At 43.2% G+C, this 22,400-nt stretch overlaps 1 protein-coding gene across 9 annotated transcripts in view; it reads right to left on the bottom strand.

Moving 5' to 3' along the window:
* NHSL1 (NHS like 1) overlaps positions 1-22,400 on the bottom strand; it is a 290,700-nt gene that overhangs the window by 12,107 nt on the left and 256,193 nt on the right. For 6 of the 9 annotated variants that reach the window (XM_089332620.1, XM_089332618.1, XM_089332621.1 and 3 more), the window contains exons 4-5: positions 15,145-15,337; positions 9,433-9,564 (exon numbers count right to left, since the gene is read on the bottom strand). In XM_089332620.1, the coding sequence (XP_089188746.1) occupies positions 9,433-9,564; positions 15,145-15,337 (325 nt within the window). The remainder of the gene's footprint in view (positions 1-9,432; positions 9,565-15,144; positions 15,338-22,400) is intronic. The other 3 variants (XM_089332619.1, XM_051854291.3, XM_070073517.2) reach the window with 1 other exon arrangement.

Genomic DNA, 22,400 nt, shown 5'->3' with positions numbered 1-22,400 from the left:
AAAGATTCCACACAGCCTCTTGGAACCAGGCAACTGAGCAAGTGACCGTTTCCTGAAGGTGGGCAAGAGGGCCACCCAGGTACCGTTTAGAAGGGATAGTGATACAAAACAGTGCTAATGAAATGAATTCTTCATGTCGGAAGGAAATCCTAAGAAAGAAAAAATTGCTTTGAAGGCCCATCTGTGCTTCAAACATGTCATTATCCATCTTAAGCCATTATCGGCTGTCTGTTGGTGACATTCAAGATTCAAGAGCAATCTGTTATGTGCTGGCAAGGGGTAAAGCAGTGGGAACTGAGGGAGTGACTGTCTCTTCATAGGAGGGCCATTCATTTCTTGGAGCTTTCCAGCCAGAGAGTGGTATGGGAAAGAAAAGGAATGAAAGAAAGATGAGAAAGGCAAACAGAGGCAAGAGGACAAGAAAGACCTTAATTTGGGGCAGGTGTGTGGAGCAGGAGTTGAGGTGCTTCTTGGAACACCCACATCCCATACTGGAGTGCCTGGGTTCCAGTCCTGAATCTGCTTGTAACTATAGCTTCCTGCTGTGCACACTCTGGGAGGCAGGAGATGATGGCTCAAGTGCTTGGGTCCCTGCTGCCCACACAGGAGACCTGGATTGAGTTCTAGGCTCCTGGCTTCAACCTGATCCAGTCCTGGCTTTTGCAAACATTTGGGACATGAACCAGCAGATGTGAGATTTCTCTGAGTCTCTGTCTTTCAAGTAGAATGAAAATAAAAAGCTTTTTAAAAAAGCAGCATGCTGGGGCTGGCACTGTGGCACAGGGGTTTAAGCTGCTGCCTACAGTGCTGACAACGCATCTGGGCACTGGTTCAATTCCTGGCTACTCTACTTCTGATCCAACTCCCTGATAATGTGCCTGGGAAAGCAGTGCAGGATGGTCTAAGTGTTTGGGTCCTTATTACCCACGAGGGAGCCCTGGAAGAAGCTCCTGGCTCCTGGCTTTGACATGCCAGCTCCAGCAATTGTGACCAACTGGGCAGTGAACCACTGGATGGAAGCACGCATTCTCTCTCTCTCTCTGTTCCTCCTCCTCCTCTCTCTGTAACTTTGCCTTTCAAATAAATAAATAAATAAATAAATCTTTTTTTTTAATAAAGAGCATGTTGTTATCATATCCAACAAAAACTCTTAAGTGTAAATAAAGATAAAAAAATCAGAAATTCAAGAACTTAACCAAAGTGTACTGAGAAAAATGCAAAACCATCCCCAGCAACAAATTAAATATTTAAAATAATAGTTCTTTTTACGTTGTTTTTTTTTAAAGATTTATTTGAAAGTCAGAGTTACAGAGAAAGAGAGGCCTAGGCAGAGAGAGAGAGAGAGAGAGAGAGATCAATCTTCCATACACGGATCACTCTCCCAAAATGGCTGCAATGGCTGAGACTGAGTGAGACCAAAGCCAGGAGCTTTATCCAGGTCTCTCTGGTGAGAGTAGGGGCCCAAGTACTTGGGCCATCTTCCATTGCTTTCCAAGGCACATTAGCAGGGAGCTTGATCCGAAGTGGAGAAGCCGGGGCTTGAACTGGCATCCATACAGGACGCCAGCACTGCAGTCAGCGGCTTTTACTTGCTACGCCACAGCACCAGCTCCTCTCTTTATGTGGTTTTCATCAAGGAGGACCTGAAACTATCTCACGCCCAGGCCTTGCTGAGCAGGGCTGATTGAGTGTCCACCTTCATTGTGGGGCATCTGACTAGGACACTGGTGAGATGTGGTTGCTAAATATTCCCTCTTCCCCACAGAGGGTAACCATTGCTCAGCACATGTCCCTGACTGAGTGGCTGATCTGCATGGCACAGGACATTACTCAAATGACAGCGCTGTGCTGGTGTCAACCTCAAAGGAGATGCCACTGCATGAGGGGGGCACCCCATCCAGAGCCCAGTCTCTCACCAGGATGCAGAATCATTTTTATCCTCTTATATTTAGCACAGATGACCTATTTCCTCGCTCTTTTCTCTGCAGGACCCAGTCCTCAAAGACACACACATGTAGGAGGCTGTGCCTCAGAGAGAGGGGGCATGTTTGGTGCAGGGGTTAAATGCAACCTGGGACATTGGGTTTGACTTCTGACTCTGCTTCCAATTCTAGTTTCCTGCTTGTGCCCATCCTGGGCGGCAAGGGGTGATGTTGTCAGTGCTTGGGTCCCTGCCACCCACACTGAAGACATGGATGGAGTTCTGGCTTCCTGGCTGAAGCCTGGTCCAGCCCCAGTGGTTGTAGGCATTTTGGGGGAATGGGCCAACAAATGGAAAATTTCTCTCTGCCTGTCTCTGCCTCTTTCTACCCCTGCATTTCAAATAAGATGCAAAAAATAAGGGGAAAAATAGAAAGGAGAAGTGGGCAAAGGGCAGGAGCAGAAGAAAAATCTACTTGGAGGAAAAAAATAAAAAGTGCACAGTTATGCTATTTGGAGATAGAGAAATCTGGGAGGCTGCCATGCATTGGTGTGTCGATTTGTACCGGTTCCATTCCAAACATTCAGGATGCCTCACTCTATCAGTGGTGGTTTTTAATGTCATATTCTTTAAACACTGTAGCTGTGGTGCCAGCCTTGTGGCACAGCAGGTTAAGCTGCAACCTGCAATGCTGACATCCCATATGGGAGTGCCGATGAGTCCTAGCCACTCCACTTCTGATTCAGTTCTCTGCCAATGCACCTAACAGGAAAGCAGTAGATGATGGGATGGCCCACATACTTGGGCCTCTGCCACCCACACAGGATACCTGGATGGAGTTCCAGGCTCTGAGCTTCAGCCTGGACCAGCCCTGGTTGCTTTGACCATTTGGGGAGTGAACCAGTGGAAAGAAGATTCATTCTCCATCCCTCCCTCTGTCTCTTTCCACCTTTCAAATAAATAAATCTTTTTTTATTTTTTATTAAAGATTTTTATTTATTTATTTGAGAGGTAGAGTTACAGATAGTGAGAAGGAGAGACAGAGAGAAAGGTCTTCCATCTGCTGGTTCACTCCCCAGACAGCCGCAACGGCTAGAGCTGAGCCAATCCAAAGCCAGGAGCCAGGAGCCTCCTCTGGGTCTCCCATGTGGGTGCAGGGGCCCAAGGACTTCGGCCATCTTCTACTGATTTCCCAGGCCATAGCAGAGAGCTAGATTGGAAGTAGAACAGCCAGGACTAGAACCGGAGCCCATATGGCATGCTGGCGCCGCAGGCAGAGGATTAACCTACTGTGCCACAGAGCCGGCCCCAAATAATCAATCTTAAAAATAAAAACTGTAGTTTTTTTATCGCATGGAGTTAGTGGCAGTTAAACTATTCAAATGCCAAAGACAAAATCTTCTTACTTTTGAGTAACAACTTTGAGTGTGTAATCATTGTAGACTTCTGAAAATAGAAATATGGTCATTTCAGGGCCAGCACTATGGCTTAGAAGGTTAAGCCTCTGCCTGCAGCACCAGCATCCCATATGGGCACTGGTTTACGTCCTGGCTGCTCCATTTCTGATCCAACTCCCTGCTAACATGCCTGGGAAAGCAGTGGAAGATGGTCCAAGTACTTGGGCCCCAACACCCATGTGGGAGACCAAGAAGCTCGTGGTTCTTGGCTTCAGCCCGGCCCAGGCCTGGCTGTTGCAGCCATTTGGGGAATGAATCAGAGGATGGATGATCTCTCTCTTGCTCTCTATCTTTCAAATACATAAATAAATCTTTAAAAAAAGATTTATTTATGTATTTGAAAGAGTTACAGAGTATGGGGGAGAGACACAGAAAGAGATCTTTCATCCAACGGTTCACTCTCCAAATGGCTGCAATCACTGGGTTTGGGCCAGGTTAAAGCCAGGAGCCAGGAGCTTCTTCTGGGTCTCCCACGTGGGTGTAGGAGCCCAAGGACCTGGGCCATTTTCCTCTGCTTTTCCAGGTGCATTAGCAGGGAGTTGGATCAGAAGTGGAACAGCTGGGACACATACTGGTGCCCATATAGGATGCTGGTGCCGCAGGTGGCAGCTTTACCCACTACACCACAGCACTGGCCCCTGCTCTAATATTTTTATGGTATAAAAATTTTCACAAGAGGTGAGTAACTGGCATAGCAGTTAAGATGTCCCATATCAGAGGGCCTGGTCCAAGTTCCAGCTCCACTTCTGATGCAGCTTCCTGCTAATGCACAAGCTGGGAGGGATCAGGTGATGGCTGAACTCCTTGGGTCCCAGCCACTCACTCATGTGCAATTCTGGGATCCTGGCTCAGCCCTGGTCCAGCCCTAGCCATTGTGGGCATTTTGGGAGTAAACCAGCAGATGAAAGATTCTATTCTTATCTCTTCACCTTTCTAATAAAACAAAAATTAATAAAAATAAATTTAAGTAAAGTTTCATATTATTATGGGACATAGATGAATGTTACATAAAGATCAAAACAAACTACAAAAAGAACTACAAGCAAATGTAGACCACTGAAGTGCTGCTCCAAATCTTGATGGGGGGCCAGCACTGTGGCATAGCAGGTAAAGCCACTGCCGGCAGTGCCAGCATCACATATGGGTGCCAGTTCGAGTCCTGGCTGCTCCACTTATGATCCAGCTCTCTGCTATGGCCTGGGAAAGCAGCAGAAGATGGCCCAAGTCCTTGGGCCCCTGCATCCATCTGGGAGACCTGGAGGAAGATCCTGGCTCCTGGCTTTGGATTGGTGAAGCTTCGGCCATTGTGACCATCTGGGGAGTGAATCAGTGGATGGAAGATCTCTCTCTCTCTCTCTCTCTCTCTCTCTCTCTCTCTGCCTCTCTGTAACTCTGCCTTTCAAATAAATAAATAAATCTTTAAAAAATTATCTAAAAAAATCTTGATGGGATTTATCTGAATTTAAAATGTAATTCAGGGGAGGGGCTAGCACTGTGGCATAGTAAGCTAAGACTAGCCTCCATCTGCAGCACCAACATCCCATATGGGTGCTGGTTGCTTTCCCGGCTGCTCCTCTTCTCATCCAGCTCTCTATTAATGGTCTGGGAAGGCAATGGAAGATGGCCCAAGTGCTTGGTCCCCCACACCTATGTGGCAGACCTGGAAGAAGCTCCTGGCTCCTGGCTTCTGATTGGCCCAGCTCTGGCTATTGCAGCCATTTGGGGAGTGCACCAGAAGATGGAAGACCTTTCTCTCTGTCTCTCCCCCTGTCTGTAACTCTACCTCTAAAATAAACAAATAAAATCTTTAAAGGTATGTATACACACACACACACACACACACACACATATATATATATATATATATATATATATATAAAAATTTATGGGTAAGCCTGGTATCAAATCCTGTCTCTGCTTCCAATCCATCCTCCTGCTAATCCCTCTGGGAGGTAGCAGATGCTGGCCCAAGAATCTGGGTTTGTGTCACTAATGGGCAACCCAGATGGAGTTCTTGGCTCCTGGCTTTAGCTTGGCTTGGCCTTGACTGGTCATTTGGGGAGTAAGTCATTGGTGGAACATCTCTCTCTGTCATTCTGTCATCAATCAATAAATAAAACTTTAAAAATATATAATGAACAAAATCAATTATATTCTTCTAATACTACAAGGAATTTCTAATTTCTTTTTTTTAAAGATTTATTTTATTTATTTGAAAGACAGAGTAAGAGAGAGAGGCAGAGATAAAGAGAGAGGTCTTCTATTTGCTGGTTCACTCCCCAGATAGCTGCAACAGCCAGAGCTGTGCTGATCTAAAGCCAGGAGCCAGGAGCTTCTTCCAGGTCTCCCACATGGGTGCAAGGGGCCCAAGGACTTGGGCCATCCTCCACTGCTTTCCCAGGCCACAGCAGAGAGCTGGATTGGAAGAAGAGCAGCCAGGACTAGAACCGGTGCCCATATGGGATGCCAGCACTTCAGGCCAGGCTTTAACTCACTGTGCCACAGTGCCAGCCCTAGAATTTCTAATTTCTAAAAACTACCTCTAACTATTTGATACAAATTTACAAGTTAGTTTATTTAAGGTTTAGCATATGAATTTTTAAAAAGCCTTGAGGAGTCTTAGTAATGTTCTTAGTACAAAGTCTCAAAAACTATCCACAAAGGGATTTCTATAAATGAGATTTTTGCCTCTTAGGAAATATATGTGGGGGTAAGTTCAGCAGCAGAATACAGCTGTATACCAACAAATTATCTGATCTGATTGTAAAAAACAAAACCCCACATGAGGTTCAGACACAGTCTGTGCAGTTTTAAGATTTAAGAAAAGATGTGAAATTTTGTCCTACTCATTGAAAAAAAGAGGTGACAAATCCTAAGTCTTCAGCTACGCTTTGGAAGTAAACATTCGATATCATACCTTGTTTTGGAAGCACTATATGCTGCTAGTCTCCAGAGCCCACTATTTATGCATTTTGAAGTACAAACTGTACATCACTGAATGTAACACAAGTTTTTAACTCACAGACACCCCTCTGTGGTGAGATCTTTAGGATCCAGAGCTCCTGGCAACTTGGGAGTGTCCAGTGGCAGAGTGACTAGCCAGTGCCTCTGCTTGTGAAAGTCACATCTTTCTTGTGTGATTTGTTTGACTCAGCCATTCTCGTACTTCCCTATGTTTAGAGGAACACTAATTTTAAAGAAAATATGAAGTATCTACTTTTGATAATGATTAGTTAGTATAAGACTTATAAACTTAGAAATACAAAATATTAAGAGTAAAGTCAAGGTCAACTACAAATCTTGAAAAGAGAGCAAATATATGATCCATTGTTTTGGCCATATGAAGCTTCTTCCATTCTATCACCCATCCTTTAATGATTCTATATGAAAACTGCAACTGTCATTTTTTTTCTAACAAGATTATTTTTTTGAAAGACAGACACAGAGAGAGAGAGAGCTCATCTATCCACTGGTTCTCTCCCCGAAGGCCCACAGCAGCCGAAGCTAGATCAGGCCAAAGCCAGGAGCCCACAATTCCACTGGGTCTCTCACGTGGAAGGCAGCGACCCAAGTACTCATACTCTGCCTTCCCACGTACATTAGCAGGAAGTTGGATCTGAGGCAGTGGAGCTGAGATTTGAATTCAGGCACCTGAATATGGGATAGCAACATTCCAAGTGGCAGCTTAACCTGCTATGGCGCAATGCCCTCCCTGACCCCCTCCCCTTTTTAAATTTTAAACTAGCTCTAACTTAGATGCAGTTGTCTCAGTTGAACTCCAGCTGTGACCCAGGTCATGTCATCGATGATATAAGGACATTCAGTGTTTTATGTCTGGCAGCAGTCACAACACAGATGATATGGGAGAGCTATTTTCTTTCTTCCAGCATTAGCGGTGGTCCCATGGGACAGCAAAAGAGACATGAACATGGATTCAGGGACTCCATTATTGATTTTAAAAATATTAAAATTCCAGGAGATGTGGTTTCCCTAGCTAGTCAGATAATTTCAGTAAGATCAAAGAAGCAACTGAGTTACTGGCTTCATACTGGTTGGTTCAGCTATATAGGTGATAAGAGTTTGTGACTCTCAGCTGCAGATCTCATATTACACATATACGCAGACAATGCATATTGAATACTTATGTGTATGCGTATCTTGATCTGAGACAATTCTTACATTCCTTAAAAATGTAGCCATCCAAAACCTACCTATTTTGGTTGAAAAACCTCTTAAATATTTACCTCCAAGCATCAGTTGTATTATCATACAAAGGGCCTAACTGCTTGTTTTTAAAGCCATTCCTTTAGGTTAAGGAACATCTCCTAAAAAGACCAGTTAAAGTATAACTGTTGTCTCAGCGCTGTAGGAAATCAGCCCATTAGACATCTACAGAGTATTGTGTCCAGCTTATATTTTTTCAAATTAGTTAGCTGTCAGCTCAAGTAGGGAAAAACAAAAACGGAACCTGAGAGGAGACACCACTAAGTTCTGTGGAGAGGAAGAAAGGAAGCACCCATGTGTCACGGATGCAGGGGTTCATGGGAGGAGCAGTGTCGGGGCACGCACCAAAGGCAGAGTTCACAACCCCGTGGGTGCAGCTGCCGTCTTGCCTTTGTTCCCACACTCCCCTCACCCCAGTAGGAAGAAGACCGGCACCTGCAGCTGAGGTCCCGGAAACTACTTAGAGCAGAGGCAAAGCCTTGCCATACCCTGTTGGAATGTTGCTGCAGCCTAGAAGCCAAGCGTGTGTACACCTTAGAACTGGAGGGAGGCAAAGCCACCAAGTGCCAGGGAAAGAAGGGTGAGTTTGCCCTTCCCCCCAGTACAAGGCATTTCAGCAGGGATGCTGGGGGCAGAAGGGATACACAGGCACAAGGTCTGTAGTGCCCAGGAGCTGGAATGCTACCCCAGGAGCTGTGACAGACACATCACTATTGCTAGGATAAGCTCATTTTCACTAAAAGACTAACGGTTTCAGAAAGAACGACTCTGAGTTTCGAGAATATAAATTTCAATAGTAAATAAGAATATCAACTGAAAGTAGGAAGTGAGTTCACAGGTTGGGTGAGGAAAAAGAGGCAAATTTCCAGACAGGTAGCCTTATGTTCCCCACAGTGATGATAAGAGAAGCGAATGTGTTTATAGTAGTACCAGGTAGGAAGTGTTTCATGTACATGAATTTGTTTAGGTCTCCATCAACCTTGCAAGGTAGGTTTAGTAACATCCCCAACCCCATATGTGGAATAAAGAAGCAGGTGAGGAAACCTGCCTGGGGTCACCCAAGGAGTGAAGATTCCACCCGAGCAGCCGGGTGTCTGGGTCTGGCTCACGACCCAGGAGCTGTGCTGTGCTGTCTGTTGTCTACAGACATTCCTGCAGGGCCCCAGGAAAAACAGGGAGAGGAAGTTAATTTAGGAAGAGGAGGATTATCCCAAGCAGAGAAGCAGAAACAAAATGAGTGAGTGAATACTGAATCAAAATAACCCTTTCCACCAGCCAAAATATTTCTTTTGTGGCTTGCTGCTTTAATCACAGGCTGAAAAGTACCGCATAAAAAAAAAAGCTGTGCAATTGTTTCATTGGAAGTAATGTAGGTGTTATCCAATTAAATGACTATTTTCTACTGTGATGACATAAACCCATAATCCCAGACAGCTCTCTCCTGGCAAAACGCCACCAGCATTGTCAGTGTAAGCGAGGTGCGTAGTCATAATTTGAAAATGAGATTTCGGTTTCTGGAGGACTGAATAAGATTTAAATGAAAAAGTAAATGTAATTACAGAAACAATCAAAGTCCAAGAGACACAGAAATGATGATCTGTTCATTTTCTATCACCCCCGTGAATGGTTTTCAGAAGCTCTTGGCCCCACAGTGCAATAAATCGTCTGCATGGGGGAATGGTAAGGTTTGCACCGAATGCCTCTTTCAGGCAAGTAGCCGGCCTTGGGGGCTATCAGAATGTATCGATTGGATAAGCACCACAAATGAGGTTAGGCGGTCGTGGCGAGCAGCAACGAGGAGCAAGAGAATACAGTTCTGATGAGCCATACCTAGCTCCTTCTGTATGTTGTCAGGGATTCCTGTAATAGTCTTTCTCCTTTTGACTTTCTTCGGTCGTCTTACCAGAGTCTCTGTGTAAATTAGAGACCGCCGAAGGCTGGCCTGGCGATCGAAATTCTCCCCTAATGGAGAGTAGTAGAACAAGCAAAGCAATGTTATTTCCAAGCAAGCTGACACCATGCACGTTCTTCCAGCAGCTTGTTGTCAAATGATAAGAAGGTATTAATAATGATGTTAGCCAGTCACATGATGATGGATGCTGAAGGGCAAAGAGGGAAGGAAAGCACACTATCACCATAAGGCTCTTTTCCCTCTCCGTGTGTGTTCTGCCAACGGAAGCACCCTGAGCTCATTTCCAAGTGAGCCAGGGTTGCAAATGCAAATCTGTCAATAACACCCTGAAAGAGTGATCCTGTGACTTTTTTTTTTTAAAGGAATCATTTTGGAAGTGATTCACAAAGTTCCTCTGGTCCACAAAATCACTCCTTACACCCACATGTGTGTGGTAGGGGTGATGAATCTGTAGTATTCATCTGGTCACCCCAAGCAGACCCATGCAACATCTTGTCTTGTGCAATAAGACAAAGAACTGAATCAAGCGTTCTTAGAGGGAGAGCTTGTTGTTCAGTCAAGGGGGCTAACAATTTTGATAGACTGTGTTATGGTGTGAAGTACTATGTAGTGCAAAATCAAAAGCCTTATAGTGATACAGTACTTTATCCACAACGAGACCCAGTAGCACTGCTGTTGTTAAAGCCGAACTGCTTCTCTCTGTTTCATAACCACTTCTTAAAGCTGATCTTAATTTAGACATTTCGGGTGATGCTGCAACCAAACAGGCATCGCCACATCCACTGGACTCCTTTCTTTTCAGGAGGATGAGCTTGAGTGATTAACACACCAAGAGAAACCAACAAACAATAAAAGTTGTTAACAATGTCAGTTATTGATTGATCTGCTATTGATTACTTGCCAGCTTAGGGTTTTAAGTTTTATAGCATTGATCTTTGTAAATGGTTAATTTTCCTCAAAGAAATTTTTAACATATATATATATATATACACACATATACACATATACAGATTGCATATTTCTGTCATTCTTATGCGTAAGAAAAGTATTAAAATACTCTTTAGCAATATTGACACATATGCAAAGTGGGAATGTTGTGGACATTCTATTTTGATAGGAATAAACTATGAGCCTTATCTAATCAACATGGAGTATTAAAGACCTGAATTTTCAAAACCCATTTCACCTACTGAGAAACAAACTTAAATAAGTGCTTGCAACCTTGCAAATACTTGCAAGTTTTTGTTTCCAATGGGAGAAAAACAGAAAAGACAGAGAAGACCCTGAAACACCAGAAAGCACCACGGCTTCGAGAAATGGGTCATCATATGCAACAGCATGAACAGCCCTTAAAGGGGGCAAGTCATAGCCACAATGGTCCATTAGCCTCCTGCAGCAAAAGAAAAAAATTTCCTTGAATCAAGACATCAAGGAGGGGCAAAACATTAACTGAAGTTGCAGTTGGTCTCCAGTTTTAAAAACAAAAGATAATATCACCTAAGCACCAAGGAAATTGAGAAGCAAACCATAGGAAGATGTACCTCCCTCAGACACACCATTAAAGGCACCTAACTCCTCATCTTGCAATGTCCTTTACAAAGACTGTTTCACCTGCTTGTCTACACGTCTCTAAAGGATAGACACCATAGTTCACATACCTTGGTGTCTCCTACAGAAGTCGGCTAATGTCTGGCACAGAGTAGTTATCCAACAAATATCTGAGAATGAAATCATTCCCTTTCATTGAAAAGCAGCATTGGGCCTGGTTACTATTTATAAATAAACCTAGGGTGCTCAAACATCAATATAAAGCCAGTTGATAAAAACTGCTTTAGCATGTTGGGGCAGACATTTGGCATAGAGGCTAAAACACTGCTTGGGACATCCCATATTGGTTCACATCCTAACTCCATTTCTGATTCCAGCTTCCTGCTTTGGTGGAGCCTGGGAGGCACAGGTGATGGCTCAGGTACATATATTCCTGCCACCCACTGGGAAAGATCTGGATGGAGTCCCTGGTCCCAGCCAGCCCCAGCTGTTGCAGGCATTTAGGGAGTGCACTCACAGATGGAAGATCTGTCTCTCCTATCTGGCTTTCAAATAAAATAAAAACTTTTTAAAATTTAAGTATAAGTACATTTTCCCACTATACTCACCTTCTAGGTAGAAGAGTTGTTATTCCTGATGCCAGATTGTCAAAATATTTATGAGGACTTTTTTAGAACTTTTTTTCCCCATCCTCAACTTGTACTGCACGCCAGGTCTAAACGGGACTATTACTGAAAGGACTACACCAGCCTTTAAGCTGGCAGCTCATCGTCCCTATCTCTACCCTCTAGGACAGGTGGACTGCACTCTGGATTTCAAATGATGAATTTATTTGCATTTTCCCCCTACTGAGTCTTAATGAAAACCAAATTTGAGGATTGATGCTCACTCCAAATAATGAGCACATAACAGTTACCTATATAGAAAGCTACACTTTTATCTCAAAAATCTAGGGCTTTAGAAATATGAGGGTACTTCAAAAAGCTCATGGAAAAAATACAATGAAAACTTAAGTTGATTGTGATACATACAAAGAAATTTTGAGATTCGTGCATAGTTTTTTTCACAAGGTACCTTTTCATTAACTTTTTGAAGACCCTTCATATGCATGAGTATTTTTTTTTTTAATTTGAGAGGCAGCAAGACAGAGAGAGAGGGAGCTCCCACTCAAAGAGTTGCTCCCCAAATGTCTGCTACAGGGGATGGGGGTGGGTGAGTGGAGGACTTAATCCAAGTCTTCCAAAGGTGTGTTAGAAACCCAACTACTTGAGCCATCAGCACTGTCTCCCAGGGTCTGGAACTGCACGAAGTTGAAATCTCCTGATTTCAGAGCCAGGAATAGAACTCAGGTGCTCAATGTGGAACATGAGTATCTTGACCTCTAGGCTAAACATTCATCCCAAATTTATGTTTTTAATTCCATTCCCCATGAACTTCCTGAAAGAGTAGGAAGCTAAATAATCTATATCAATTCAACCACCAAAAATAAAAACTTTTACTGCTTTATACTAGATTTAGAAAACTAATACTTGAAGAAAAGTATCTGTATGTGAACACACAGATCCAGAAAATGGATCAATAAATATGTAATAGGTATTATATTTAATTTTGACATTTCTGCAAAATGTTAATCACTCAATTAAAAGTGAATTGCATTTTGAGATAACTCATTTTGCTCATTTCTTTTTTGTCATTCACCTTTCTTGTGTGGCATTTTCAAGTCCTCCTTTTAAATTCTAGGTAATTCATATTCATTTAGTCATCAAACAGGAGAGAATTAAAACTCAAAGTTATGGCAGTGTCTTCTGTTGTGACAATGCATTTCATTGCAAATAATTCTTTATTCTTGAAACTCCACTCTTTCAAAATCTTCTGATTTCAAGATAATGATTTCATCATAACTCCATTAAGATTGTCATATTTAATATCACAGTTTCTTTATCTTTTAATATTAATTCTGAGACATTTAATTATATAGAATGTAATTACATTTCTGCTGCATTTCATCAAATAATTCATCTTCTTATAGAAAGTATTGCTTATATATTTCACAAAGCAATAAATGTGATACTTTGTTCTGAAACATGACTACTCACAAAAATAACTTTTATAAAATGTGAGCTGGATGAATGAGAAACACATTGAGAAAGATTAACAAAGAAAATGGATAAAATACTGTATATTTTTAAGTAAAATAACTGAAAAAATGTACATGAAATTGAAAATAATTCATCTAGTTGTTTATCACATTTCTATGGAATTCAAAATAAGAGTTCTAGAGGCTGGTGTGTGGCTCACTTGGTTAATCCTCTGCCTACGGCGCCGGCATCCCATATGGGCGCCAGGTTCTAGTCTCAGTTGCTCCTTTTCCAATCCAGCTCTCTGCTGTGGCCTGGGAAGGCAGTGGAGGATGGCCCAAGTGCTTGGGCTGCTGCCCCCACATGGGAGACCAGGAGGAAGCACCTGGCTCCTGGCTTCGGATCAGCATAGCTCCGGCTGTAGCAGCCATTTTGGGGGTGAACCAACGGAAGGAAGACCTTTCTCTCTGTCTCTCTCTCTCACTGTCTAATTCTATCTGTCAAACAAACAAAAAAAAGAGTTCTAAACATCAATTTTGGATATCTTGTAAGACACTTTTTAAAAATCTTCAATGGGGTTGGCACTGTGGTGTAGTAGGATAAGCCTCCACCTGCAGCACCAGCATCCCATGTGGTCACTGGTTCATCTCCCAGCTGCTCCTCTTGTGATCCAGCTCTCTGCTATGACCTGCGAAAGCAGTGGAAGATGGCCCAAGTGCTTGAGCCCTTGCACCTGCATGGGAGACCCAGCGGAAGCTCCTGGCTGCTGGCTTCGGATCAGCTCAGCTCCAGTCATTGCAACCATTTGGGGAGTGAACCAGCAGATGGAAGACCTTTCTCTCTGTCTCTTCCTCTCTCTGTTACTCTACCTCTCAAATGAATAAATAAAATCTTAAAAAAAATTCTTCAATAACTCTCAAAATGTGACTGACCCCTTAACAAGCTCACCAATGCCATAGCAAAAAGCTCTCTAGTGGAAACAGCTTCAGAGGCTAAAGACGCTGTGATTTCCATTCTAATTGTTTACGAAAACTTACACTTTTTGGTCACTTGATTCTTTAAGGCTCTGATTCCGTGAACCATGAGTTATGGGCTGATTATCAATGATGACTACTAGTCGTTTATTTCTATTGAGCACACAGACCCATGGCTGCAGCTGTTAAACCTCAGCTTGCCTATTCTGCACTTCGACCTTCCTCACGCCTTGGACCCCTCCCCTTGGGTACTTTTTAACAGCCCTTTTAAGTTTGTGGAAGAGATCTTTGAGCTTTATGTACCTTGTTATTTATAACCTTATCACGAATGACTAAAGGCTGACTAAAATATTACATAAGAACTTGAATTTCCGGTCTGGCCAGTTATCTTCATATTGTAGACTAGTGTAAAATATTCTCATAATTTTATATTCAGAGGAATGAATTCTTATTTGAAGGTTGTGGAACTCAAATTACAGAAATCAAAATATAATTTTATCACCTTATTAAGTCTTAAAAATATTTTATAGTTCCTTATAATTCACTTGATTTTTTTATTTCAAGAATTTTCCCCTTTTGTACAAGAAAATCTATCACTGAGAAACAAAATGATTGTTTCTTTACTTCTATAAATATCTAATATAATCCTTATGCACGAAATACACAACTTTTCTTTCTTACACAGGATCACAGTTAGAAGGTGACCCTATAAAAACAAAGTCGTACTTAAAAAGCAATTCAATCAAAAATGAAGCCCTTTATATGAGCGGTTGGATGAGCGTGTTCTTCGACGCCAGCATTTGGTGACGCAGTCTTCTGATCTACGAAGCAATGAGTATTTTACAAGTACACACACACACGCGCACACACACAGTTCCAGTGTCCCCTCCGTTAAACACAGAGCAGGAAGCCAGGCAGCCCGCAGCTGCTCACTCTGATGTCTACATGAAATGCTAAGAGCCTGGAACAAAGAGAAAGCCATGGTCATTCTCCCAAGCACACTCTGAATCTGTGGCCTAGCAGGGCGTACCGGTTATGTTAATAGGAACCACATCAGCCTGGACGGTCTGTGCCTGCTGCCGCATCTTCTCTTCTGGGGTGGGCAGTGGAAGTGACCTGGTCCAGTTGGTCTGAGTGTGCAGGTCAGAGAAGTCCCCTGAGGTTGGTGTTTTAGGTCTCCGGATGGAAATGAGTCTGTCTTCTTCTGATGAAGACAGAGAACACTGCAGAGGGAAAAAGAAGTCACAACATGTAAATCGCCAGCAGGAACATTTAAAACGACACCTCCCCCTAGCTCAGAAAACATTAGACTAACTGAAAGGAAGGCCCCCACCCCACCCTGCAAAAAAAAAAAATTGGTCATATTTAAGAACAGAAGCAATGGTTTGCAAGAAAATGGTTTATGCTCTTGGGCTTACCCATAATATTCATGATTCATGCTGGCTTTAGCCTGTATGTTGTGAGGACTGCAAAAGGTTTTGCTAAGTTCTTCCTGTGTTGCCTCTGTTTACAGGGTTCAGAAAGCTATGGCTTTAGCTCAACGTTAGGAGCCCGGAGAAACACCATGGCCATGGCCATCTGTTTCTATTTTGATCAATGCTTAGTTTTGCTCAGGGTAATTTCTAGCCTTAGCCTTATTTTCTTCAGGCTGTGACCTCAGGGAACATATCAAAAATGATAGAGCTATTGTTACTTCTGCTCTTCTGCAGCTATTTATATGGGGAAAAGTCGGTATGCGATTGTGAAGTTACGAGAAGCTGACTGAAGCGCAGAGCCTTATCAGAATTCCCGGAAAATGCTGCTGGCGGTGTCTGTGGATAGAGATTGACATCTGCATACAAGAGCCCTTCTGCAGTGCCTTTTTGTCTCCTTTCACCCTAACCCCAGGAGGCGAGGAAGGGGCCTGGGCAAGCACTTTGTGACCGACTTCACCCTGGCTCCACGGTAGCCGGCTCCATGGCAAGGAAACACACTAACAGGCTTAGGAACAGCACCACCAAGGGTAAGTGACTTTTGTGGGAAACGGCAGTACAGAGAGCATAATGAATGTGTGAGAACTGTCCTTCCAGTTTAAAATATTTAAACAGAACTACCACTTATGAACATAAGGCTTTAAAAAAGAATTTTATGGAAGGATAAAAAAGGTCAATGAATCTTCAAAAAGGGAACACCTGTGTAGCCAGTGCCCAGATCAATTTTACCCCTTCCCCGCCTTCCAATGATACCGCCCCCGACAAGGCTAGCTAACCCCGCAGCTCCTAACACTGCAGCTTCCTTTGGCCTGCATGTGAACTTTTCTATAAAAGGTCATGTGATCAGTTCTCTTTTGTGAACTTACTCCTTTCACTCAACACTATGTTTGCAAGATTTTACCTATCTTTAAAAAGAAAGGTTTTATACCTTTTGAATTTTTTTTAACTTTTATTTAGTAAATATAATTTTCCAAAGTACAGTTTATGGATTACAATGGCTTCCCCCCCCCCATAACTTTCCTCCCACCCGCACCCCTCCCATCTCCCGCTCCCTCTCCCATTCCATTCACATCAAGATTCATTTTCAATTCTCTTTCTACACAGAAGATCGATTTAGTATATATTAAGTAAAGATTTCATCAGTTTGCACCAACACAGAAACATAGAGTGTAAAATATTGTTTGAGTACTAGTTATAGCATTAATTCACATTGGACAACACATTAAGGACAGAGATCCCACATAAGGAGTAAGTACTCAGTGACTCCTGTTGTTGACTTAACAATTTGACACTCTTGTTTATGGCATCAGATATCTCCCTAGGCTCTAGTCATGAGCTGCCAAGGCTATGGAAGCCTCTTGAGTTTGCTGACTTCGATCTTATTTAGACAAGGTCATAGTCAAAGTGGAAGTTCTCTCCTCCCTTCAGAGAAAGGTACTTCCTTCTTTGATGGCCCCGTTCTTTCCACTGGGATCTCACTCGCAGAGACCTTTCATTTATTTATTTATTTATTTATTTATTTATTTATTTATTTATTTATTTATTTTGGCCAGAGTGTCTTGGCTTTCCATGCCTAAAATACTCTCATGGGCTCTTCAGCCAGATCTGACTGCCTTAAGGGTTGATTCTGAGGCCAGAGTGCTGTTTAGGACACCTGCCATTCTATGAGTCTGCCATGTATCCCACTTCCCATGTTGGATCGTTCTTTCCCTTTTTGATTCTATCAGTATTCGCAGACACTAGTCTTGTTTGTGTGATCCCTTTGACTCTTAGACCTATCAGTGTGATCAATTGTGAACTGAAATTGATCACTTGGACTAGTGAGATGGAATTGGTACATGCAATCTTGATGGGATTGTATTGGAATCCCCTGGCACATTCCTAACTCCACCATTTGGGGCAAGTCCGATTGAGCATGTCCCAAACTGTACATCTCTTACCTCTCTTATTCCCACTCTTATATTTAACAGGGATCACTTTTTATACATTTTGAATTTAATGCAAGTTTCTAAGAAAGGTACAGAAAGGTATTGGTTAGAAATCTCAAAACACAAGAACACTGGCATCACTGTTTTATTGCTACTGAATTTCTTGTTGCAAAATCTCTATTCTACAACTGCTAGAGCTCCACAAATCTGCCCCAGGGTGGGGAGGAAGCTACGTAAGAGCTAACGGAAATAGTTTGGTGTAAAGGGATAGAGCTCTCCACTGTGAATCCAGCTGAGTTTGCTTCTACACCAGCTACATTGCCTTCCTTCTCTGTCCACAGAGGGAGGTCCTCTTAGGATGAACGATGTAGACGTGTCAGTGATGCTGAACACCATGAGCATGAAGGTAGGAATCCCATAAAGATGACTTTAGAAAAGCAGAATCATGAATTTAAAAGTATCCATTTTTTTCTTTTATTATTAGGAAACTAATGACAGTAAAGGCATTGTACAAATAAAATTATAAATCAGAAAATCAGATATCTCAATACATTTTTTATTTTATATTCCTTTTTTGATTTTTATTTGACAGGTAGAGTTATAGACAGTGAGAGAGAGACAGAGAGAAAGGTTTTCCTTCCGTTGGTTCACTCCCCTAATGGCCGCTATGGTCGGCGCTGCACTGATCTGAAGCCAGGAGCTGGGTGCTCCCTCCCGGTCTCCCATGTGGGTGTAGGGACCCAAGCACCTGGGCCATCCTCTGCTGCCCTCCCGGGCCACAGCAGAGATCTGGACTGGAAGAGGAGCAACCGGGACTAGTAACCGCCACCCCAATCAGGACCAGAACCCGGGGTGCCAGCGCCACAGGCGGAGGATTAGCCAAGTAAGCCAAGGTGCCAGCCTTTATATTCCTTTATAAAAAGATTATTTTTTATTATTTGAAAGGCAGAGAGAGAGAGATAGAGAGAGAAAGAGAGAGAGAGATCTTCCATTCACTCAGTCATTCCCCAAATGACAAAAGCCAGGGCTGGGCCAGGCCAAAGCCAGGAGTCAGGAGCCAGGAATTCCACTCAGGTCTCCCATGTGGGTTGCAGGGGCCCAAGCACCTGGGCCATGATCCACTTCCCTGCCAGGCACATTAACAGAGAGCTGGGTTGGAAATAGAGCAGCCAGGACTTCAACCTTTGTGCCAGATGCTAGTATCACAAACGGCAGTTTAACTTGCTGTGCTACAATGCCAGACCCTACTTTATATTCCTAATACATAAAATATATAAAATGATCATCTAGCTTCTTTTCCACCTAAGGAAAATGTGAAATTAAACATACCCAATTTATGAACTACACCTATGTTACTGAGGTCTCACAATGACACTAATGTGCACTATATCCATTTGATCTGGTTCTGGAAAAAATGGTTTTATCTGTTATACATTATTCAAGAATGACCAGGTCCTCTGGGAGAAAGACTAAACATACAAATTCCTTTATATCTCTAGATAAGAACAAAAACTTCTGATAATCTCCTTCTCCCCCTCCTCCTCTCCTTCTTCCTCTTCCTCCTCCTCATCTTTCTCTTCTTTGTCTGACTGAGCTATTTCCAAGGATTTGTCTTCTAGCTCAGATATTTTTTATTCTTCCTCACTGAGTGTGTTGTTAAGGCTTTACACTGTATTTTTTATTTGACATATTGAATTCTTCATTACCAGTAATTCAGTTTAGATTACTCTTGAATATCTCTATCTCCTGGGAGAATTTTTCATCAGTGTCATGTATAGATTTCTTTAACTCCTGTATTTGCTTTTCTGTGTTTTTGAGTAACCATATCATATATATAATCATATAATATTATATCATATCATATAATATTATGTATCATATATCATATTATAATCATGTAATCACTCTTTCGAATTCCTTTTCAGGCATTTCATCAATCTCTTTGTCTACACATTCTGATACTGTAGTGTTTTGTTCCTTGAATTTCTATGTTTATTTTTAGGCATTTGTTGAAACACTTGTTGGTTTTCATCTTTGAAATGTGCCTCTATGGCTTAGTGGAATGTCTGCTCCTTCAGTGGATATCCTGAGGTGTGTCCTGGGTAGGGCCAGGGAGTCCCAGCCAGAACTTGAGTGGGGCAAGAGTCCAAAGTGGCACCCTCCCTAGTTGGGTGTGGCTAATCTCTATAATCAGCAGGGGAGAAGGTTTAAACATGGCAGCTGGCATTATCACAGCCTCATCCCCCACCTCCCCACCCCCCGCTGAGGTGACTAATGCCCAGGGTGAGCTTTAGTGGCTACACAGCCCACCCGCACAGGCACATGAACCACACCCACACAAGGGTCTATGTGCTCCTCAGTGTGAGCACAGAACCCTGTGCAATGACCTACTCTAGGCACTCAGTCAACTCTGAGCCTCGGAAGCCCAGGGACTCAGCTCCACTTCATGCCCTACTGTGCAGTTACAGCATTCTCGGTCACAGGGAACAGGGGATTGATCCCTTCTCAGCTAACTGCCAATGGAGAGAGCGGAGGCATTCTCAGAGCCAGCTGCCTCCTTGCCAGAAGTTGGTTGGTGCTCAGCCCTGGCAGGTTGAGTCCAGGTGCTGGGGTAGAGTAAGGGGAGGGGGCACTTCACAGGCCAGGAGGGTGACCTGCCCCCCACCAACCCTCTAGGCCAGATTCAAAGTCAGTGGAGACTGTGGATTGATTCCTCTGATAAAGTCCCCCAGGTGTGTGCACAGGCCACAGCAGCCTCTACTCACTGTATTAAGATGACACTTCTTCCCTGGTAGTCTCCATGTGCCCTTGTTGGGGGATGGGAAGAAAGCAATATGCTTGCCTTTCAGGGGGTTAGGTGGGCACCCTGCTAGTGCTTGAGACTGGATTCAAAGTCAGAGTGGCCCACAAGGTTCTCCCTCAGTCGATATCACCAGTGACACCGGCTGCTGCAGGCTCCTCTCACCTTGCTCCAGGAAGATGGCTTCCCCTCCCGCCTCTAGATGTGGGAGTCACCAGTGGTGTCCCACGGCTGCATGATTGTACTGTCTACACTGCTTTAAGGCATCTCTGTTCTTTCTATAGAATTTTCACTATAAACCTCTAACTGGGAATGCAGTTCTTCCCCCTTACTTCTGTTATCTTCTGGAGGTCAAAATAAGCATATCTTTGCCCTACTCAGCCAGCCTGCCTCTCTCCCTTCTTTCCTTCCTCTCTTTCTCCCTTCCTTTTTTTTTTTTTAAAGATTTATTTATTTCTTTAAAAAGCAGATAGAGGAGTGACAGAAAAGAAAGAACACTCTTCTGCTGGTTCACTCCCCAAATGGCTGCAATAGCTGGGGCTGGGCCAGACTGAACCCAGGAGTCAGGAGCTTCATATGGGTCACAAACATGGGTTCAGGGTCCCAAGTACTTGAACTACCTTCTGCTGCTTTCCCAGGAACATTAGCAGGGAGCTGGATCAGAAATGGAACAGCTGGGATTCAAATCACACAGTTCCAAGTATTTGTTTTCCATCACCTTTTTGGCATGACACATTTTACATACAAAGTATGCAATGTACTTAATGAACATTTAAGAACTCATTGTCCAGCCGGTGACCTGAAATGAGGAAAACTAATAACCTACAGCTACCTCCATGCCTCTCTCTGAACCTATCTTCTCCTTCCCTGGAGTTCACCACTTTTTTCACTGAATTTTGTGTTCAGCATTCTTCTGTTTCTCATATGCTTGCTTGTGTGTATATATGTATAAATACATTTAAGTTATATATCAAAATTTGCACTGGGGGCTGGCACTGTGGTGCAGAGGGTTGTCACCCTTGCAATGGTGGCATCCTATATGGATTGCTCATTGAAGTGCTAGCTACCGTGCTTACATCCACCTGGAATGGTAGCACACAATGGCACAAGCACTTGGGCCCCAACCACCCGTGTGGGAGATCCAGATGAAGTTCCTGGCTCCTGGGTTTGGCCCAGCATAGACCTGGCTGTTGAGGCCATTAAGTGAGTGAACCAACAGATGGAAGTTTTTTCTGTCTCCCTTCTCCCTCTTGCTTTGTCATTCTGCCTTTCAAAGAAATAAAAACATCTTTAAAAAAAAGATTTATTTTGACTTTCACAAAGATAGTATCACTCTCTTTGTAGCAGTTCTGGTTTACTATTGTGGTTCTAAGACATATCATGTGGTTGTGGGAGCCTACCATTTATTCATTTCACTGAGATTTCCATTCTACCCCTATATTATATTCACCTCTCCTTTTACTGATGGACAATTGCATTGGCCAAGATGCTCTTTGTATTACCTCAATAACTCATGACTCCTCATCAGACAGAGTCAGGAGGAAAGGGCTATAGCAACAGATTCATTCCTGACATACTCATTATTGGAAGGAAAACATGGGCTCTGGAGTCGGAGACCAGGATGTACATTGTCTTTGCACTTTTGCGGGCAATGGCTTTGTTCCTATCTTGATTGTGGTAATGGCATCAAGAGTGTACACATGTCAAAAGCTAAATTGTACGCTTTGGAGGCTGGCATTGTGGTGTAGCAGATCTGGCTGCCGCCTGCAATGCTGGCATCACATATGGGCACCAGTTTGTATTCTGGCTGCTCCATTTCCAATCCAGCTCCCTGCTAACGCACATGAGACAGCAGAGGAAGATGGCCCAAGTGATTGGGCCTGCCACTTATGTAGGAGACCCAGATGAAGCTCTTGGTTCATTGCTCCTGCTTTCAGCCTGGCTCAGCCCTGGCTGTGTGGCATTTGGCGAGAGGGCCAGCAAATGGAAGATCTCTTTCTTTTTCCCTGTCTCCCCTCTCTCTGTACCTCTGCCTTTCAAATAAATCTTTTTTTAAAAAAATTATATGCTTTAAATGTGTACAACT

The sequence above is a fragment of the Oryctolagus cuniculus genome, chromosome 5 (genome assembly GCF_051225735.1).
Source record: "Oryctolagus cuniculus isolate XC-2025 breed Fujian yellow rabbit chromosome 5, ASM5122573v1, whole genome shotgun sequence".
Taxonomy (NCBI): Eukaryota; Metazoa; Chordata; class Mammalia; order Lagomorpha; family Leporidae; genus Oryctolagus; species Oryctolagus cuniculus.
The sequence above is the reverse complement of the archived record's forward strand: the minus strand, read 5'-3'. Positions and strand labels throughout refer to the sequence as shown.